General features: G+C 57.7%; 2 protein-coding genes across 3 annotated transcripts in view; both read right to left on the bottom strand.

Moving 5' to 3' along the window:
• Positions 1 to 1343: 1343 nt before the first annotated feature.
• Positions 1344 to 4271, bottom strand: LOC123369490 (cardiotrophin-2-like). 2 transcript variants are annotated; one of them, XM_045015131.1, is made up of 3 exons: positions 4215 to 4271; positions 3104 to 3240; positions 1344 to 1802 (listed from the first exon to the last, which is right to left on the bottom strand). In XM_045015131.1, the coding sequence occupies exons 1-3, from the start codon at positions 4228 to 4230 to the stop codon at positions 1344 to 1346; spliced, it is 612 nt and encodes a 203-aa protein (XP_044871066.1). In that variant the 5' UTR covers positions 4231 to 4271. The 2 variants fall into 2 exon arrangements, with proteins under 2 accessions (XP_044871066.1, XP_044871065.1); XM_045015130.1 differs by lacking the exon at positions 4215 to 4271 and having other exon boundaries at positions 3104 to 3286.
• Positions 4272 to 8801: 4530 nt separating this feature from the next.
• LOC123369138 (zinc finger protein 629-like) overlaps positions 8802 to 20856 on the bottom strand; it is a 29763-nt gene continuing 17708 nt past the window's right edge. The window contains exons 7-10 of the mRNA XM_045014498.1: positions 19356 to 19562; positions 17295 to 17397; positions 12826 to 12924; positions 8802 to 11235 (exon numbers count right to left, since the gene is read on the bottom strand). Of these exons, the coding sequence (XP_044870433.1) occupies positions 10505 to 11235; positions 12826 to 12924; positions 17295 to 17397; positions 19356 to 19562 (1140 nt within the window). The 3' untranslated portion in view covers positions 8802 to 10504. The remainder of the gene's footprint in view (positions 11236 to 12825; positions 12925 to 17294; positions 17398 to 19355; positions 19563 to 20856) is intronic.

The following is a 20856-nucleotide window of genomic DNA, read 5'->3' as shown; positions in this document are numbered from 1 at the left end:
GGGTTACCTTCAACAAACCTACAGTAATTTTCTCTTGATGTGGACTCAAGAGGTGTCCAAAGTATTAAAAGCCCCAAATTCAAGTTAATGTTCCCCCCTCTGTTAAATAATATAAATAATCCAGATAAATGTTTTTTTTTTATATAAATACAATGGGTTTTAAAATCTATATTAGAACATAAGAACGGCTGGATTGGGCCAGACCAAAGGTCCATCTAGCCCAGTATCCTGTGTGCAGACAGTGGCCAGTGCCCGGTGCCCCAGAGGGCATGAACAGAACAGGGAATCATTGAATGATCCATTAATATTCTTGACACACACGTAATGGATTTTGTGGCCTAGGATTTAAAGCCATGGACCTCAGGGCTCCTAGGTTCTACTCCGGCTCTGCAGGTCACTCATTGTCCCCTGCCGGTGATTCAGTTTCCCCGTCTGTAAACGGGGTAAAGACAGCGCTCTCCCCTGTGGAGCGCTTTGAGATCTGTGGATGACCGGCACTAGCTGAGAGCTGGCCATTATTGTTCTGATAATTATCATCACATCTGGCACAAAAGGATCTCTCCCCATCTCAGTTTGGGCCAGAACTGACGTGAGGAGAAAAATCCACTGACCCTGAGCAAAACAACAATAACAAAACCCCCGCCACCTTTGGACTCATTTATCCCTCTTATGGAGGGGAGGAAATAAGGTTGATCGGAAACTTAGGACAGGAAGTGCATGTGCCACGGAAGCACATCAGCTGTCCTTCAGGCCCAGAGGAAGTGCGTGGTCTAGCCAGTAGGCCAGCAATCCTATTTGGGCCCCCTGCACGTGATGGATCCCTGAAGCAGAGGCCAACAGGAAGGGCGTGGTCAAGCCAACAGGAAGTGTATTGGCCATCCTCTAGGCCAACAGGAAGTGCACTGGCTATCCACTAGGCTAACAGGAAATGCATGACCCAGTCCATAGGCCAACAGGAAGTGTATTGGCCATCCTCCTGGCCAACAGGAAGCACCTGGTCAAGCCAACAGGAAGAGTATTCGCCATTCTCTAGGCCAACAGGAAGCACCTGGTCAAGCCAACAGGAAGTGTATTGGCCATCTTCTAGACAAACAGGAAGTGCATGACCCAGTCCATAGGCAATAGGAAGTGCATTGGCTATCCACTAGGCCAACAGGAAGTGCATGGCCCAGTCCTTAGGATCACAGGAAATCCATGGCCCAGCCAACAGGAAGTGCATGGCCCGGTCTATAAGTCAACAGGAAGTGCATTGGCCCAACCAACAGGAAGCATCCTCTAGGCCAAGGGGAAACGCATGGTCCGGTCTCTATGCTCACAGACAGTGCCTGGCATGGTGGCGCCCCCTAGGCCGGGTACTTGGCCTTGAGCAGGGTGAAGTCACGCACAGTCCGGTCGACCCAGCCATGGTACTCCCGACACACCACGTAGCCCCGGCACTTCTTCTCAAATGCCCCCACGCCAGCTGCCTCTGAGGTCAAGAGGTCTGTGGCCGGGGGCGTCGGGATGCCCATGGCAGCCATAATGGAGGTCAGGTTGGCCAGGAGACCTCGCGTGCGGGCCCGGGCAGTGCCCAGCATGGCCAGCAGCTCCGAGCAGTTGGGGCACAACTCGTCTTGGTCGTCCCACACCAGCTGGAGGAAGGCGTCAAAGGTGGCGTAGGCCCCATAGTTCCGCGCCAGCCGCTCCACGTCGCCCATGGTGCGCCAGGCCAGGAACGGGAGGGTGGCCACCGGCACCCCGGCCCACCGCAGCCCCGGGGCGCTGAAACCGGGGTCACTGAACGGGGAGCCCTGGGCGCTCAGCTGGTGGGGGGGAGACAGAAAAGGGGGGGCGGTCAGGGCATGTGCTGTCCTCCCGCAGTCCCTGCCCCCCTCCCCCAGCTCCACCCCAAGATTGATTCAAATCCCCCCATTCCCTCCCCACAGAGACCCCACCTCCTCCCTCGACACCCCCTTCCAACCCCCCCAAAACCCCATCCCGGGAATGGGGACTGCATAGACATGCAGAGGCAGGATGGGAGGGGGGAGAGAACTGGGTCCTCTGGGGGGGATGCCTGGGGTGGGAATTCCCATGGGGCTGGGAGGGGGGTCTCGGACCGTACCCCATCACCACCCGGCACCCTGGCATTCCCAGGGGTGGGTCGTACCGGCACCACCCCCCCCAGCTCTGAAATTGCTGGCTGGGCTCCAGGCTGCAGAGAGCGTGTTGGCTGGGTGCTCAGCTGGGCGTGAACTGAGCTGGCAGCTTGGGGCTGGTGCCAAGGGGCTCCAGGCGGGGCGGCCAAAATGTGACACGCACCCCGCCCCCCCCCCGCGCGCATTGTCAGGGGGAGAAGGGCCTTGACGGAAGGACAAGGCCATTGGAGGACTCACCAAGAGACTGGATTAGATCATTCATATGTGTCTTCCCCGGGCGGGCGGGGAACTGGCTGGCTCAGGGGGCGGGGAATGGGACAGGGGCCTGTCCCCTCTAGGGGTGCTCCTGACCCATGAATAAAGCTGTGTTTTAGTCACGGGTATTTTTTAGGGAAGGTCATGGACAGTTCCCAGGCAGTAAACAAAAATTCAGAGCCCAAGCCCCCCAGTGGTGCTGGGTGCGAGGGGGCCAGGCAATGGCGTGTGGCCCCGGGACCCACCCTGGTGCTCGGGGAGGGAAGGTTGGCGGGGCTGGCAGGCTGCCTTCCCGGCAGGGCCGGCATGTCCCAGCAGCTCCTAGGCGGAGGGGCCAGGAGGCTCCGCGTGCTCCTGCTGCCGCAGTCGCCGGGTTCGGCAGCTCCCATTGGCTGAGAGCTGCAGCCAATGGGAGCTGTGGGGGCGGTGCTCGCGGAGGCAGGCAGCGCGTGGAGCCCCCTGGCCCCTCTGCCTAGGAACTGCTGGGACATGCCGGTGGGAGCCGGGGAGCCCCCCTCCCAAGGCAAGCGCCGCCCCGGACCACTACCCCAGCCCTGAGCCCCCTCCCACATCCAAACTGCTGCTGCTGCAGAAGTCATGGAGGTCAAGGAAAGTCACGGACTCTGTGACCTCCGGGACAGACACACAGCCTTGCCCATGAATGGCCCTAGAGGCCTCCGAGCCCCCTCCCACCCTGGGGGCCCAGCACTCACGTAGGTGTTGAGCAGCTTCGTGGTGTTGGTCTGCAGCAGCCGGGCCAGGTTGTAGGTCTGGTAGATGGTACTAGCACTGGGATTGGGGTCGGGCCGGGCCAGCTGGACCAGGACCAGGGACACAAGCAGATTCTGGGCTGCAAGAGTAGGGTGGAGGGGAGGCTTAGTAGGGGAGTCAGCCATTGGCCTGCCCTTCCCTCAGCCTGAGACATGGTTCTGCTGGGATCCCACTTCTCCCACCAGCCCTCTGCTCTGGGTTATGGCAGTCACTAGTTCCGCTGCTGAGATCCCACCGCTCCCACCAGCCCTCTGCTCTGGGTTATGGCAGTCACTAGTTCCGCTGCTGGGATCCCACCACTCCCACCAGCCCTCTGCTCTGGGTTATGGCAGTCACTAGTTCCGCTGCTGAGATCCCACCGCTCCCACCAGCCCTCTGCTCTGGGTTATGGCAGTCACTAGTTCCGCTGCTGGGATCCCACCACCCCCACCGTCCCTCTGCTCCGGGCTATGAGAGGCCCCTCCCCCAGCAGCCTCTTCCACCTTTGCTGGGGTTCCACCTCCCCCTAGCTCTTGGCTATACCCGGCTTGTGCCACTTGATGGACTCCCGATCTGGCCTCTCTGCTATTTAGGCTGCATGCTGGGTCCCCAGCCCAGTGCAGAGCGGGACTCCAAGCCGGGATTTCCCTGTGACTCTCCCAACTGGGCCCCTGCAGCTGTCAATGGGCAGATTGACGAGGAGTAACTAAATCCAGAACAGGAGTTACACACCTGTCCGGATTGGAGACGGTGCGTTGTATATTACCCTCTGGGAGGGGACTGGGTTAGAGCTGGGGGGGGGGGCTGGGAGCCAGGATTCCTGGGTTCCATCCCTGGCTCTGGAAAGGAAGTGGGGTCTAGTGGTTAGAGCAGGGCAGGGCAGGACTCCTGGGGTCTATCCCTGGCTCTGGGAGGGGATTGGGATCTAGTGGGTTAGAGCAGGGGGAGCTCGGAGCCAGGACTCCGGGGTTCCATCCCCGGCTTTGGAAAAGGAGTGGGGGTGTAGTTGGTTAGGGCAGCGGGGCTGGAAGCTCAGTTAAATCCTCCCCAGGGGCCTGATGCAGGGGCACGTACCTAGAGTGGGAGGCATCTCTGGAGCCCTGGCATCCAGCGGGTGCCAATCGGGGTGTGGCCTCCAAATTATGTTCCTGTCGCCTCCTAGTGGCCGATCCGGGCACCGCCTCTTCTTACCCCCTGGTGGCTGATCCCGGCACTGCCTCCTGTCGCCCCCTGGTGGCTGATCCCAGCACCTGCCCCACTGAATTCTCTGTCTCGGCTGGGAGCTTCCCAGGGGCTCCTCTTGGGCCAGGTCTCTTCTGCTACCTGAGCCCTAGGGGATGCGGCTGCTTTATAGGCAGGTCGGGCCCTGTCCCCCTCCCTCCTCACGACACCTCCTGCCAGGAGCAGGCGGGGGGCGGGGAAGGCAGCTGGGTTTTCTGGACTCTGGTTCCAGGAAGGGAGGGGGGATGGGGAGGGTGTGCCATGGGGCAGGGAGTCGGGGGGGGCAGGTGTGTGGGTGGCGATTGCACAATGCTTCGTGCGAGGGAAGGAAGGAATGAAGGAATGGGAACGTGAGCCTGCGTCTGGGGGGTGGCCACACCCCAGCCTGAAAAGTCCCAAAGCCACATGCAGGTGGGGGCGGGGGGGGTTAACCCTGCAGATTCTTCCTCCTTCTCTGTCCCGTCCCCGGTCCTGGCTTTCCATCCCCAGCCCCACTCCGCCCAGTCCCCCTCCTCCTCCCATCCCTATATGCCCCTCCCCCAGGTCGCCCCAGGACCCACAGCCCCTCAGCCAGCCATGAGCACGGGGCCCCTGGGGCAGATGCAAGTGGAGGGCTCGACCCACCCCACAAGGGGGCACCGGAGGCCAGGACCCTGCCATCAAGGAAGAAAAGTGGGATGAGAAGCAGTTAGAGTCGGGGGGGGGGAATGAGGAAGGGGGCAGGGAGGGGTCCCATTGTGACAGACATAATAAGTGCCCGGGCCGTGCCAGCCGGCGGCGACTGGCGTCTCTGCACGTCCTCGCCAGATCGGGTTTCCAGCCACAAAGCAACCTGGGGGGCAGGAAAGAATCCAGCAGAGAGGGGGTGGGGGGCCTGGACTCCTGGGTTCTATCCCTGGCTCTGGGAGGGGAGTGGGGTCTAGTGGTTAGAGCGGGGGGGGGGAGAGGGCTGGGAGCCAGGACTCCTGGGTTCTAGCCTGGGTGCCGGTTCAGGAGTGGGGTCTAGTGGGTTAGAGCGGGGGGCTGGGAGCCAGGACTCCTGGGTTCTATTCCTGGCTTTGGGAGTGGAGTAGGGCCTAGTACATGGGTGGGCAGAACTGGCCAGCACCACTTCCCTGCAGCCCCTGAGAGCTCCACGCGCTGCCCTCGTCTGCAGGCGCCGCCCCCGCAGCTCCCATTGGCCGAGAACAGGGAACCACAGCCAATGGAAGCTTTGGGGGAGGTTCCCACAGGCGAGGACAGTGTGCGGAGCCTTCTGCCCCTCCTTCCCCACAGGGGCCGCAGGGGACCTGGTGCCGGCCACTGACACCCTGGAGCTGCTCCAGGTAAGTGCCACCTGGCTGGAGCCTGCACCCCAAACCCTTCCTGCACCCGACACCCCAACCCCCTGCACCCCAACTCCCTTCCCTGAGCCCCCTCCTCCATGCTGCACCTCCTCCTCCACCCCAACCCCTGAGCCCCTCTGCACACCACACCCCCTCCCACACCCCGCACTCCCCCCCCCCCGGCCGTACATTCCAATTTCCCCACCCAGATGTGTCCCTCAGGCCAAAAAGTTTGCCCACCCCTAGCCTAGTAGGTTAGAGTGGGGAGAGCTGTGGGTCAGGATTGAGAGGCACCAGCAGAACAAATAAGAAACGCAAGCGCCCGCTTCATATAGGAGATATTCTATTTCTAGCACCTGCTCTAGTCTTCTCACACAAATGCAGATCCGACCTATAGCCCCCTCTTACCCCAGTGATGGGGTCCACACCAACCTTCTCCCCCCACATCCCCCAACTGCTGCTGAAGCCCCTGACACAGACCCTCTATTTTTTTGTTCATGGTGAGGACAGGAAATGAGTCACGTGTCACCCTGTTACGGCTCAGAGGGGTAAATCCTTCACCACCCCAGGCACGGTGGTTTCCTCTGGCCAGTGGATGATTTCCAGTCAGCTTAGGCATGTGAGGACACTCCCATGCCCAGGATCGAAAGCCCCAAGGCATCCTGGTCTTGCCCTCTTATTTGCATATTGGTCTCTTTCCAGTCTTCCCCATACGCTGTCACAGACCCCCCGCTGACATCAAATACAGAATTATTTCCTTCCCTGCTACACACTTCTCCAACGCTGAGGGGGAAGTTGTGGCAGCTGAAAGCAGAAGGGGCTGGGAGCCAGGACTCCTGGGTTTTCTCCCCAGCCCTGGGTGGGGAGTGCAGGCTAGTGGTTAGAGCGGGAACAGCTGGGAGCCAGGACTCCTGGGTTCTAGCCCCAGCTCTGGGTGAGGAGTGGGGTCTAGCAGTCAGAGCTGGGAGTCAGGACTCCTAGGCTCCGTTCCCAATACCAAACACAACAATCTGCCCAAGTTTTGCCCACAGCTGCTACAACGTCTGGCAGGGGCGGAGAGTCGACAGAACATGCGTCACCTACAAACAGGCCCGTCGGGAGGGTTGAGATGGTCAGCGAGAGGAAAGAGAGACTCTCCCAGTGTCTAGCCGGAAATCATGAAGTGTTTTATGACAGGGTCTAATCAAACAATGCAGCCCTGCTAACACCGGTCACCCGGCTCCCTTCCTCTCTGCCTGGAATTTAGCACCTGCGAAGAGTCCCCTCGTTTTCCCCGGCCCTTGCCCTTCGCCTTTATTTATTCTAGATAATTTCCTTTTTGTAAATCTGCCTGGATGGGGAATTGAAACACAACGAAGAGACCACGATCCTGGGAAGAGAATCTGGGGGGCAGGGGGAAGAATGGGACATGGGGTCTTTCCCCTGTAGGGGGCGCTGGCTCCGATCTGGCCCCACAGCAGGTGATTGGCTGGCTCAGCAGGATGGGGAATGGGACACGGGGCCTTTCCCCTGTAGGGGGCGCTGGCTCCGATCTGGCCCCAGGGCAGGGGATTGGCTGGCTCAGCAGGATGGGGAATGGGAGATGAGGCCTTTCCCCTGTAGGGGGCGCCAGCTCCAATCTGGCCCCACGGCAGGGGATTGGCTGGCTCAGCAGGATGGGGAATGGGACACAGGGCCTTTCCCCTGTAGGGGGCGCTGGCTCCGATCTGGCCCCACAGCAGGTGATTGGCTGGCTCAGCAGGATGGGGAATGGGACACGGGGCCTTTCCCCTGTAGGGGGCGCCGGCTCCGATCTGGCCCCAGGGCAGGGGATTGGATGGCTCAGCAGGATGGGGAATGGGACACGGGGCCTTTCCCCTGTAGGGGGCCCTGGCTCCGATCTGGCCCCAGGGCAGGGGATTGGCTGGCTCAGCAGGATGGGGAATGGGGCCTTTCACCTCTAGGGGGCGCCGGCTCCTATCCGGCCCTAGGGCAGGAGACTGGTGGGGTGGGGGCGGAGTGGAATGGGAGCCAAGGCCTTTCCCCTTAGGGGGCGCTGTTGGGCAGGGAAGGCGTCTGGTGGAACTGGTCTAACTGGAACAGGTCATGATTGATTCTTTCCAGGAATCCAGCCCCAGATGGCGGATGGAAGCAGGTGTCCGAGATGCCAGCTGGGCACCAGGTGGGAAAGCACCTGGCAGGCAGACTGGAAGGCCGTTAGTCTGCCTCTATCACTTCCATTTTCTCCTGACCCGACCCACCTGGGAGGCTGCTATCCAGCTTCTACTTTCCATTTCACTCAGTGAACTGACTACTTAGGGGGCTGGGAGCCAGGACTCGGGGGTTCTCTCCCTGGCTTTGGGAGGGGAGTGGGGTCTAGTGGGTTAGAGCAGGGGACTGGGAGCCAGGACTCCTGGGTTCTCTCCCTGGCTCTGGAGGGTCTAGTAGGTTTGAGCAGGGAGTCTGGACGCCTGGGTTCTTTCTGTGCCTCTCTGTCCCTGCCTCAGTTTCCCCTGCTGTATTAATAAATTAGCCTGCCTCACAGACATGCCCTCAAAGCAATCCCCTCCCGGCGCTGGGCTAGAACTCAGGAGTCCTGGCTCCTAGTTCTTCTGGAGTCACCTCTCTGGCCATGGGGTGGGGGGTCCATCATGAACCGTGAAGGGTATTAGCCTAGTATCTGGGGCTATGGGTGAGTCTGCACTGCCACCTCCGGGCCACATGGCACAATGACAACCCCATCGCACCCCGGACCCTCTGCTGGACTGGTCACCTTCAGGTCAAGGCAGAAACGCCTCTGGTTATAGCAGCTACCCAGGGTGGGGAATGGGACACGGGGCCTTTCCCCTCTAGGGGACGCTGGCTCTGATCCCACCCCAGGGAAGGGGACTGGCTGGCTCAGGGGGGTGGGGAATGGGGCCTCTCCCCTCTAGAGGGCTCCAGCACTGATCTAGCTCCAGGTAGGTTCAGTCCTGGCTCGTGACCCAACGAAGGAACATGGCTACCCATCCCTGGATCGCATATCAGCAACAGACACTGTAGAAACCAGGTACTCAAAACCACCGAGGATCCATCGATGGGCCGGCCCCAATCCTGGTCTGTGGACCATAGGCTCGGGTATAGATGCGTGTGGCCATGGAGGTGCTGTGAGATGACTCCTCATTAGGTTTTTATTATTATTATTATTATTAAACATTTCTGCAGCCCCGTGGCTATGCACGGTGCTCGTACAGAGGTCTTAAAAAAAAAAAGGTTCCTTCCCCAGTAAGCTTACAATCTAAGTTAGACAAACCTAGGGCACGCTGAGGGGATGGGGACAGGAACCGTCAATAAATATAAAGGTCAGTTGTGTTATAGTGTCACAAGATCTGAGAACTTCCAGGATACATGGCCAGCTGCCGTCAACCAGCCTTGCACTGTTGACTCCGAGACAGCGACGGCCGAATGACACCTCTTGGAGATCTGGCCCATTGACCCCACTGGAGTCATGGCCAATTGGGGCCCTGGTGTCACTGACCCCAATGGAGCTGCAGCTGAGTGACCCCAGCTGGAGATCTGGCCCCACTGACTCTCTAAGTAGAAAATATTTGTTTTCATCCATTTCCCCGTTGCCGTGTGGAGTCCGCGGCGTCTCAGTGCTCCAGGGACAAGATTCACCCAGGCACCCGGCAGCCCCGTCTCCCTGATGAAACGTCTGTTCCTATTCCGTCCTGGCATCTGGTTCTGAAATGGGCGAATGCTGCAGACGCTACCCCCAGTGAGGGGGTGTCAGTCTATCCTGCCTCATGCGCCCCCCATGTCCCGAGGCTGTCAATCCACCTCCCTCCCCTCTGAACCAAGCAGAGGCCCAGAGACAGGGAGATCTGAAGGAATGGGGTGCCCCATGTGTTGGGCACTAGGAAGTGGGCTGTAGTGATGGTGGGGTTCCTGGTGAGCTGGGATTAGGGGGGTTCCTGGGTATGAACCCACTGGGCACCATCATTAAATGCTACAAAGGTTTGGGGAGTACCAAAATCTGTCCCCCGTCACCCAAATTTAATCCCCTTGAGCCTCAAACACCCCCCACCAAACAATATTTCACACCTAGTAAACAGACCATCAATCCACTCGCTCCCTAGTGACCAGTAGCCCTAGTAACCGAACTGCCAATCAACTCCTTAGCAACAATCACCCTAGTAATCAAACCACCAATTCCCTCCCTCTCTCAAGAGTGACCCATCATCCTTACTAACCGAATTAGCAATTCTCTCTCTAGCAACTAACCACCATGGGAACCAACCCATCAGTCGCTGTTAGTGGTCAGTCAGCATGGTAACTGCACCACCGACCCCCACCCTAGTGACTAATCACTGCAGTAACCAACATACCAATCCCCTCCCTATAATCGCTATGGTACCAACCCACCAATCCCCTCCCTAGCAATCAACCACCGCGGTGACCAACCCACCGATCTGCTCTCTAGTTAGCAACCACCCCATGGCAACCACCCCACCAATCCCCTCCTTAGTGACCAACCACTGCGGTAACCAACCCACCAATCCCCTCCCTATAATCGCTATGGTACCAACCCACCAATCCCCTCCCTAGCGATCAACCACTGCGGTGACCAACCCACCAATCTGCTCCCTAGTTATCAACCACCCCATGGCAACCACCCCACCAATCCCCTCCATAGTGACCAACCACTGCGGTAACCAACCCACCAATCCCCTCCGTAGTGACCAATCCCCAGGGTAACCAACCCACTGATCCCCTCCGTAGTCACCATGGTAACCAACCCCGCCACAGCGACCGACCGCTCCCTAAGCCCCCCACCTCTCCCCACCCACCCCGCCCCCTTCACTCCACCCCCCACTGCCACCCCACTATCCGGAGGTGCCGGGCGTTGGGCCGGGGGGCTGGCGGGGGCACGGGCAGGGCGGGCTGGCCCTCCGCCGGCGTCCCGTCGCCCGCGTGGACGCGCTGGTGGCGGATGAGGGTGGAGCTGCGTCCAAAGCTTTTGCCGCAGAGGGGGCAGCGGTAGGGACGGGCGCCGGTGTGGGCCCGCTGGTGGACGGCCAGGTAGGAGCTGTCCCCGTAACTCTTGCCGCAGACGTTGCACTTGAAGGGCTTCTCACCGGAGTGGATGATCTGGTGGCGGATGAGGTGGGAGCTCTCGCTGAAGCTCTTCTGGCACTGGGTGCAGCGGTAGAGCTTCTCGCCCGTGTGGGTGCGCTGGTGGCGGCCCAGGTCCGAGCGCTGCGAGAAGCTCTTCCCGCACACCCCGCAGGCGAAGGGGCGCTCGCCCGTGTGCACCCGCTGGTGCCGGATGAGGTGGGAGCTGAGCGTGAAGCGTTTCCCGCAGTCGGGGCAGTCGAAGAAGCGTGGTTCGGCCCGGGGGGCAGTGCTGACCCGCCGCCGCCGGGCGTACGGGCCCCAGCGGCCCCCCCGCTGCGGGGGCCGGCACAAGCTCTCGCAGGCTTCGGCCCAGTCGGGGCGGTTGGGGGCATCCGGCCCCGGAGGCTCTTCCTCCTGCTGGGGAGGCTCTGCCACCTCCTCTTCCTCGTTGTCGCTCGCCGTCCCGTCACCTGCTGGGAGACAGACAGCAGAGTGCAGGCAGAGCCCACTCCCACGCCGGAGAGGGGCTTCCCACCAACACATGGCACAGGGAGAGAGCTGAGACTGAGGGGCAACGCTCCCTGCAAAGATCTGTCTCTCCCCGGAAACATGCAACCATCCCTCCATCCCCAAAAACATCCACCCACCCATCCCTCCATTCATCCACCCCCACAAACACCCACCCATCCCTCCATCCCCATAAACCCCCACCCACCCATCCCTCCCTCCATCCACTAACAGTTCCACCCCCCCCTCCCTCCATCCCCATAAACCCCCACCCACCCATCCCTCCCTCCATCCACTAAAACATCCACCCACCCATCCCTCCATCCCCATACACCCCCACCCACCCACCCCTCCCTCCATCCACTAAAACATCCACCCACCCATCCCTCCATCCCCAAAAACATCCACCCACCCATCCCTCCATTCATCCACCCCCACAAACACCCACCCATCCATCCCTCCATCCCCATAAACACCCACCCATCCATCCCCATAAACACCCACTCACCCGTCCATTCATCCATCCCCACAAACACCCACCCATCCATCCCTCCATCCATCCACTAAAACACCCACCCATCCATTCCTCCATCCATCCATTCCCAAAAACACCCACCCATCCATCCCTCCATCCATCCACTAAAACACCCACCCATCCATTCCTCCATCCATCCATTCCCAAAAACACCCACCCATCCATCCCTCCATCCGCAAAAACATCCACGCAACCACCCACCCACCCATCCCCATAAACACCCACCCACCCCTCATTTCATCCATCCCCAAGAACACCCATTCATCCCTCTATCCCCATACACACCCCTCTCGTCATCCCTTCCTCCCTCCCTGTCCTCGTCCCAGTTATCCCTCCATCCCCACACACACACACCTCTATCCATCCATCCCTCCATCCCTGTCCTCATCCATCCATCCTCCCATCCGTCCATCCCTGTACATATCCCATCTATCGCTCCCTCCCTCCCCATAGACACCCCTCTATCCATCCATCCCTCCAACCCTCCCCTCATCCCAGCTATCCCTCCCTTCCTACACCCCCCTCTAGCCGTCCCTCCCTCCCTGTCCACATCCCTCCATCACCACCCACACCCCTCCTCCATCCATCCCTATATACTCATCCAGGCATCCGTCCACATGCATATCCATCCATCCATCTCCATACAAAACCATCCCGACACATCCCTCCTTCATCCTTCCATCCCCACATCTCCATCCATCCTCTTCTCCATACACACCCATCTATCTAAATTACCCATCACTCTGGGGTCTGAGTCTCTTGTCCCAAGGGGGGAGAAGGGGTCGGTTCTGCCCCAATGGTTCTACCCACGGAGCCCTCAGAGAAAGGCTGGGGGAGGTGAGAGGTCCTGCTAGGGATCAGGCAGGGCGGGTGGAAGCCAGAAGTGACGCCTGCCATGATGACAGGACATCCACTGGAAAAGATGAGAAAGAACCGAGGGGGCTCTGGGCAGCTTTGCTGGGATCCCAGCTTTTCCCTTCACTCCTAGATGGTCCCCAAGCTGGTGTCGCTTATTCCTTACCTGGGATCTCCTGTTCCTCGGAGCCCCGGAGATCCGGGACGCATGGCTCTTCCTCGCGCTCCATCCAGGAGATCACAGCCGGTTTGGGGACGGGAAATCCTGCCAGCGGGGGGAAAGCAGGTTGTTATCTATCCATCAAGGCCCACTAAGAACGTTCATGGAGATCCTTTAGGACAATGGAAGAAGCAGTGGCATGTCCGTACACTGAAGTCCATGGTAGGACACATGCGGGGATGTCCACATGCAGTCAAAATATTTAATCTTAACTGTATTGTTATGATGGTAATATAATGCAATACAATACACGCAAAATGCTTTCACTATTACATAATAATCAAAACATTTGCTAGTATATTAGAATTATATTATATTGCTGGAAGAGTCACTGACCCCGAATAGGGAAGTGGCAGGAAACAAGGTTATAATATAATACAATATGGCTTGGCAGAATTAATTTTTTTTGTGATTTTTGATAATGTCAATGTTTATTTTTAAACTTTTTAAAGATTTTTATCAATTAAAATGTTCACAACTGTGCAAAATTAGGGGTTTAAAGCGTTTTCTGGTTTTGTTTTTTTCAATTTTCACAGTGATGGGAAATTTTGGGATGGGGGAGGTCAGACAGTAGATGCTGCAACTCTAAAAGTTAAAGCTTTATGTTTGCTACCCACAAATTGTCAATGTCAAAATATCCAAAGTAAACATCCACTCATTCAAAAGTGTAAACCAGGGATCTGGCACGCGGGCCAGGCCGGTTTGTTAACCTGCCGCGTCGGCAGGTTCGGCCGATCACGGCTCCCACTGGCCGCGGTTCGCCACTCCAGGCCAATGGGGGCGTCGGGAAGCGGCGGCCAGCACATCCCTCGGCCCGCGCCACTTCCAGCAGCCCCCATTGGCCTGGAGCAGCGAACCGCAGCCAGTGGGAGCCACGATCGGCCGAACCTGCCGACGCGGCAGGTAAACAAACCGGCCCGGCCCGGCAGGGTGCTTACCCTGGCGAGCCGTGTGCCAAAGGGTGCCGCTCCCTGGTCTAAACCATTGGATTTTGCCCATAAAGTTTTACTTTGCCTATCTGTAAATTTCGATTATTATCAATGGAAATATTTTTTTGTTGGTTTGTGTGTGTAGGGGAAAATCAACATCTACCAACATTTAATAGAAACTGAATCCTTCCAAGCCCAATTTTTATATAATTAATTATAATTAATTAATTACATTATATTATATTACACAAGCCAAAACAATAAAGGGAAAATTATTTTTTGTTGACTTTTGTTATATATTAATTGTAACAGAGCTGAATAGAACATGAATGGATACATATTTTGGCATCCCACTAGGGTGACCAGATGTCCCAATTTTATAGGGACAGTCCCGATATTTGGGGCTTTTTCTTATATAGACATCTATTACCCCCCACCCTGTCCCAATTTTTCACATCTGCTATCTGGTCACTGTACACCCCAGTCCAATTTTGTCACAGAAAAACAGTAAGAAACGAGGGGAAAGGAAACTTACAAAAAAATCCATTTTCTTTTTTCCTGTTTCATTATAAAAAGATTATTTTAAATAAAACCCAAAATACTGGTTTTGAAAATGTTTATTTTTGAGGATTTTTTTTTGTTTTTCCCCATTTTTTAATTTTTCTACAGTAAAAGGGGTGGGGGAGGAAAGAAAAATGGACATTGAAAAATCAGCCCCATTTAGTTTTGTTTTAAAACAAACCAAAAACTAAAATTTTCCATGATGATTCTTTGGTATTTTCCCATTTTCCCCTCCTATTTTACTACAGAAAAAATGGGGAGGAAGTGGAGGATGAGGGCGGAAACTAGAAAAAACATGTCATTTTCTAATTTAATCACAAAAAAACCCCATGGAATTTTTAAAAAATAAATCAATTTTGAAAATGTTTGTTTTTTAAAAATTTGCGGTATTTTCCCCTTCATTTGTTTTGCCACAGTAAAGGAGGAGGAATTGGAGAAAAGAAACTTGAAAAACAGCGCAATCGTTTCATTTTCAACTTTTTGTTCTTTAAAAAGTGCTTTTTTAAAACTCAAACATTTTCCGTGAACATTTTTGGGTTTAAAATGTTCATTTGCTAAACTTTTCCTTTTTTTTCCACCTTTTTCAATTTCCCACAGGAAGAAAGGGTTGGACAGGAAGCTTGAAAAACTGACGCCATTTAAATGTTTTCAGTTTTGTTTTAAATAAAAAAGATGTTTTAAATTTCCATTAAAATTCCCAATTGTAAAATGAGATGATATCTTTCATTGGACCTGCTTCTATTGGTGAGAGAGAGAGAGACAGAGTCTTCTTTGATCCAGCTACAATACCGCATACAATTTTAAAACGTTCACTTTTCATACTTTGGGGGGTTTCCCTCTTCCCTTCCTATTTTGCTGCAGAAAAAGAGGAATAAATAGAAAAAAGAAAAGTTGGGGAGGGAATCATTTGCCACTTCTATGAAAATAGAAAAATTAAAAAAAAACTATTTTTTCCCATGAATGTTTTCTGTATTGAAAATTGTTCGTTTCTTAAATATTTTGTTTTTTTCACATTTTCATTTCCCACTTAACGCACCAGCATTAAAAGAAAACCGGTGACATTTTTCTCGGTTGAAAACTGTTCATTTATGACATTTTTCCCCCTTTTTCTTCCGTCACCAGCAACAGAGAAATGGGGAGAAATGGAAAACTGGGAAAAACCACCTCCATTGTTCATTTCCCACTTCTGTCAAAAAAAAAAAAAAATCTTGAACAATTTTTTTTTAAAAAACACCAAATATTTCATGACATGTTTTTAAAAGGCCGTTTCCCAATAAATCTGTCACTCCAGAAATTTCTGCCAGCTCCAGCCGCAGAGGTGTTATCGTGCAGAGAGGAAGGGTGGCCCAGTGGTTATAGGGGGCGAGCCAGAAAACCTGCTCTGCCCCACATTTCCTAGAGAACCATGGGCAAGTCATTTAGCCGCTCAGTGCCTCAGTTTCCCCATCTGTACAAGGGGGCTAAAAGCCCTGCCTCACAGGGTGGTGTGAGATTAAACGCGCTAGAGAGTGTGAGGTGCCCAGAGGCTATGGTGCTGGAGCCAGATAGATCTTGACTTTGTTCGACAATTATCTGGCCCGTAGCTAGCAGGCGTTGGTGTCTCCGTGCACGGCGTTTGCACGTGTCCGCGGGGAGACGCGTCAGTGCCACACTCAGTCACATCAGCAGCAATGCCTTCTGGGGAGAGGCAGCCCAGAGTTTCCGGCGCCGCTCTGAAAGGGATCGGGGTGATCAAAGGCGGCCCAGTGGGGCATTGTGGGAGGAGTGGAGTGGGACCCCAAGGGAATTGTGGGAGGAGCGGGTGGCCAGGGAATTGTGAGAAGGGGGAAACCCAAATGCATTGTGGGAAGGGATGCCCAGGGCCATTGTGCGAAGGGGGAGCCAAGGGGCCCTGTGGGAAGAGCAGGATGGGAGTCCAGGGGCATTGTGAGAAGAGCAGGGTGGGACCCCAGAAGCACTATGGGAAGGGGAGAGCCCAGAGGCTTTGTGAGGGAAGCGGGGGGAAACTTAGGGGCATTGTGGGAAGGGGAAAGCCCAGGGGCATTGTGGGAAGGGGGAAGCAAGGGGGGAGCCCAGGGTCATTGTGGGAAGGAGGAACAGGAGGGAGCCCAGGGGCATTGTGGGAAGGGACAGTGCAGGGAGCCCAGGGACACTGGGAAAGGACAGTGGTCGGAGCCCAGGGGCACTGTGGGAAGGGACAGTGCAGGGAGCCCAGGGGCATTGTGGGAAGGGACAGTGGTGGGAGCCCAGGGACACTGTATGGGGAGCAGGGTGGGAGCCCAGGGGCATTGTGGGAAGGGACAGAGGTGGGAGCCCAGGGACACTGTATGGGGAGCAGGGTGGGAGCCCTGGGGCATTGTGGGAAGGAACAGTGGGGGGAGCCCAGAGGCACTGTGGGTGGAGCAGGGCGGGAGCCCTGGGGCATTGTGGGAAGGGACAGTGGGGGGAGCCCAGGGGCACTGTGGGGGGAGCAGGGCGGGAACCCTGGGGCATTGTGGGAAGGAACAGTGGGGGGAGCCCAGGGGCACTGTGGGGGGAGCGGGAGCCCAGAGGCACTGTGGGGGGAGCAGGGCGGGAGCCCTGGGGCATTGTGGGAAGGAACAGTGGGGGGAGCCCAGGGGCACTGTGGGGGGAGCGGGAGCCCAGAGGCACTGTGGGGGGAGCGGGGCGGGAGCCCTGGGGCACTAGGGAGGGAGCAGGGCGGGAGCCCAGGGAAGGGACAGTGGGGGGAGCCCAGGGGCACTGTGGGGGGAGCAGGGCGGGAGCCCTGGGGCACTGTGGGAAGGGACAGTGGGGGGGGGGGCAGGGTCACTGTGTGGGGGGCAGGGTGGGAGAAGATGGCCCAAGAGCTGCGTCACGTCACGGGAAGGGGCCCTGGGGTCACAGTCTCTCTGCCTGGCCCTGGGGTGCCGCTCCGCCCCTCACCCAGTGAAATGGCGTCCCCATAGTTCTCCTGCATGACGTCCCGGTAGAGCTCCCTCTGCCTCTCATCCAGCAGAGCCCACTCCTCCATCGCAGCCCCCGGCACCTGCAAGGAGAGACGCAGCCCAGGTCAGGGCCCCTGGCTGGGCAGCACCGAACATCCAGGGGGCTGGGAGCCAGAGCGGGAGGGGCTCCCTGCAAACGGGTGGGACATACTGGGGGAGATATAACTGGATGAAAATAATTGGGGGGGGGGTAGGGGGAGAAAGAAAGAGCAGTAGATGGAGGGGGCAGGGGATTCATGCCCCGAGGGGCGGGCGGGCGAGGACACTAATGGGGTGAATAGGGGCAGAACAGCCCGTCATGTCCAATGCAACATCCAGTGACGGGCGACACCGGGAACCCCCCCGCATTGGCCCTGATTGAGTTGAGGCGACCCTGCTGGGCTCAGCTGCAGATCCCCCTCCCCATGCGCCCCAGAGCTGGCTGGGGGGGCCCTGCTGGGCTCAGCTGCACAGACCCCCCTCCCCATGCACCCCAGAGCTGGCTGGGGATCCCTGCTGGGCTCAGCTGCAGATCCCCCTCCCCATGCGCCCCAGAGCTGGCTGGGGGGGGCCCTGCTGGGCTCAGCTGCACAGACTCCCCTCCCCATGCGCCCCAGAGCTGGCTGGGGGGGGCCCTGCTGGGCTCAGCTGCACAGACTCCCCTCCCCATGCGCCCCAGAGCTGGCTGGGGGGGCCCTGCTGGGCTCAGCTGCAGATCCCCCTCCCCATGCACCCCAGAGCTGGCTGGGGGGGCCCTGCTGGGCTCAGCTGCACAGACCCCCCTCCCCATGCACCCCAGAGCTGGCTGGGGATCCCTGCTGGGCTCAGCTGCAGATCCCCCTCCCCATGCGCCCCAGAGCTGGCTGGGGGGGGCCCTGCTGGGCTCAGCTGCACAGACCCCCCTCCCCATGCACCCCAGAGCTGGCTGGGGGGGCCCTGCTGGGCTCAGCTGCACAGACCCCCCTCCCCATGCGCCCCAGAGCTGGCTGGGGGGGGGGCTGCTGGGCTCAGGGGCACAGACCCCCCTCCCCATGCACCCCAGAGCTGGCTGGGGGGGGCCCTGCTGGGCTCAGGGGCACAGACCCCCCTCCCCATGCGCCCCAGAGCTGGCTGGGGGGGGGGCTGCTGGGCTCAGGGGCACAGACCCCCCTCCCCATGCACCCCAGAGCTGGCTGGGGGGGCCCTGCTGGGCTCAGGGGCACAGACCCCCCTCCCCATGCACCCCAGAGCTGGCTGGGGGGGGCCCTGCTGGGCTCAGCTGCACAGACCCCCCTCCCCATGCGCCCCAGAGCTGGCTGGGGGGGGGCCCTGCTGGGCTCAGGGGCACAGACCCCCCTCCCCATGCGCCCCAGAGCTGGCTGGGGGGGGCCCTGCTGGGCTCAGCTGCACAGACCCCCCTCCCCATGCGCCTCAGAGCTGGCTGGGGGGGGGGCTGCTGGGCTCAGGGGCACAGACCCCCCTCCCCATGCACCCCAGAGCTGGCTGGGGGGGGCCCTGCTGGGCTCAGGGGCACAGACCCCCCCTCCCCATGCACCCCAGAGCTGGCTGGGGGGGGCCCTGCTGGGCTCAGGGGCACAGACCCCCCTCCCCATGCACCCCAGAGCTGGCTGGGGGGGCACTGCTGGGCTCAGGGGCACAGACCCTCTGTGCACCCCTAGAGTTGTCTGGGGGGCCCCTGCTGGGCTCAGCTGCAGAGACCCTCCCGTGCACCGCCAGAGCTGGCTGGGGGGGGCTGCTGTGCTCAGCAGCAGACCCCCCCGTGCACCCCCAGAGCTGGCTGGGGCGGGGGCTGCTGTGCTCAGCAGCAGACCCCCCGTGCACCCCCAGAGCTGGCTGGGGGGGGCTGCTGGGCTCAGCTGCAGAGACCCCCCTGCACCCCCCAGAGCGGCCTGACTCCCCCCCGCCCCAGCTGATCCCCTCTGAGCACTTCCTACAGGCTGCAATTTCCTGCCTCTCTCCTGCTGTTTCGCTCCCTCCCCTCTGGCCACCGCCCCCCAGGTCCCGGCCGCCCCCAACTCACCCCGGCTCCCTTTGCAATCCCCTCCCCCCCCCTTTGGAGGGGGATTTCGGTGCTGGGGACCGGCCCCCCCCTGCCCCCGCCCCAGCCGCTGTGCACAGCCGGGCAGGCTGGGAACAGGAAGTTGCCTTTGTTATTAAATTCCCCCTGCACGGGGCTGTGCGGCTCCCAGCCCGGCAATTTTCTAGCCAGCTGGAGGACTCGGCGCCTCTATCCATTTAACTCTTGGCAGAGCTGGGGGCAGCCGATCCCAGGGTCCCCCCCGCCGCCCCACGGGCTGCCCGGCCAGTTCATGTGGCTGGCAAAGGAGAAACGTAGTGAGCTGGCTAAGCAGCCCGCCGGGGCCGCCTTTGTGCCAGGGCCGGGCTAGGCCGGTCACAGCCCCGGCACCTCCAGGCTCGGCCGGTCACAGCCCGGCACCTCTGGACTCGCCGCATCAGTTATGAATGTACAAAAATTGCTTCTGCCCTGGCACCTTTTTCATTACAGATTAAGCCCTGTATCTACCCATCTCCATGTGCACTCCCATCTATCCCGATAGGCACCCCTTATCCATCCATCCATCCCTATACGCACCCTTATCTCATCTCTCCTTCCTTATATACACACCCCTCTATTTATCCCCATCTGCATCCCGATCTATCTATCCATCCACACACACACTCTCTCTATTGCTATTTCTCCATCCCCATACACACCCCCTATCTATCCCCATACACATCTATCTTTACACACTGTTATGTCTGTCTGTCCATCCAGCCTCATATACACAACCTTCTATCTACCCCCCCACACACACACACCTCTATCTATCTCCATATGCCCTATCTAATCTATCCATCCATCTCCATACACCCCTCTCCTCTAATCTATCTATCCGCATACACCCCCTCTATCTACCTATCCACATACACCCCATCTATCTAATCTAATCTTTCTATCTCCATACACTATACTGTATCTATCCATCCAGCCACATATGTAGCCCACATCTATATGTCAGTCTGTCTACCTGTCCCCATCCACACCCTCTATCTATCTTTCCACCCAACTTGGGAAAATAAAATCCCTCCAGGTCAATTGAAAACGTTCCCTTACTCTAGGGTGACCAGAGGGCAAGTGTGAAATATCAGGATGGGAGGGAGTAATAGAAGCCTATATAAGAAAAAGCCCCCAAAATTGGGACTATCCCTATAAAATCGGAACATCTGGTCTCCCTACCTTGCTCTGTAATCTAAATGTTGCATTTCAATTTTGACATTTTTATTAGATTGCGTTATAATTTGTAAATGTCATAAACAGAAAACATCCTTTGGAAAGGGGAAAATCAAGATGTTTGGTATTGAAATGCTATTCCTCCCCCGTCCCCAAAAAAGGACATTTAATTGCAACAGACAATGGTGTTGCTACAGATTCAAAACTCAAAACGGAGGCCCCCCAAAATCACAAGATTGGCTTAAAAATCATGAGATTTTTTTAAAGTATAAATTGTGGGTGCTTTTCA

Source organism: Mauremys mutica, chromosome 4 (assembly GCF_020497125.1).
Source record: "Mauremys mutica isolate MM-2020 ecotype Southern chromosome 4, ASM2049712v1, whole genome shotgun sequence".
Lineage (NCBI taxonomy): Eukaryota > Metazoa > Chordata > Testudines > Geoemydidae > Mauremys > Mauremys mutica.
This window is presented reverse-complemented; position numbering and strand designations above follow the sequence as displayed.

What these genes read in the sequence shown, in the direction of transcription:
- LOC123369490 (XM_045015130.1), bottom strand. Translation starts at nt 3,286, where the DNA reads ATGGCTGACTCCCCTACTAAGCCTCCCCTCCACCCTACTCTTGCAGCC. An exon ending in CGAAGCTGCTCAACACCTAC is followed by an intron (nt 1,803 to 3,103) that starts GTGAGTGCTGGG and finishes CCCCCCCACCAG; the next exon opens with CTGAGCGCCCAGGGCTCCCC.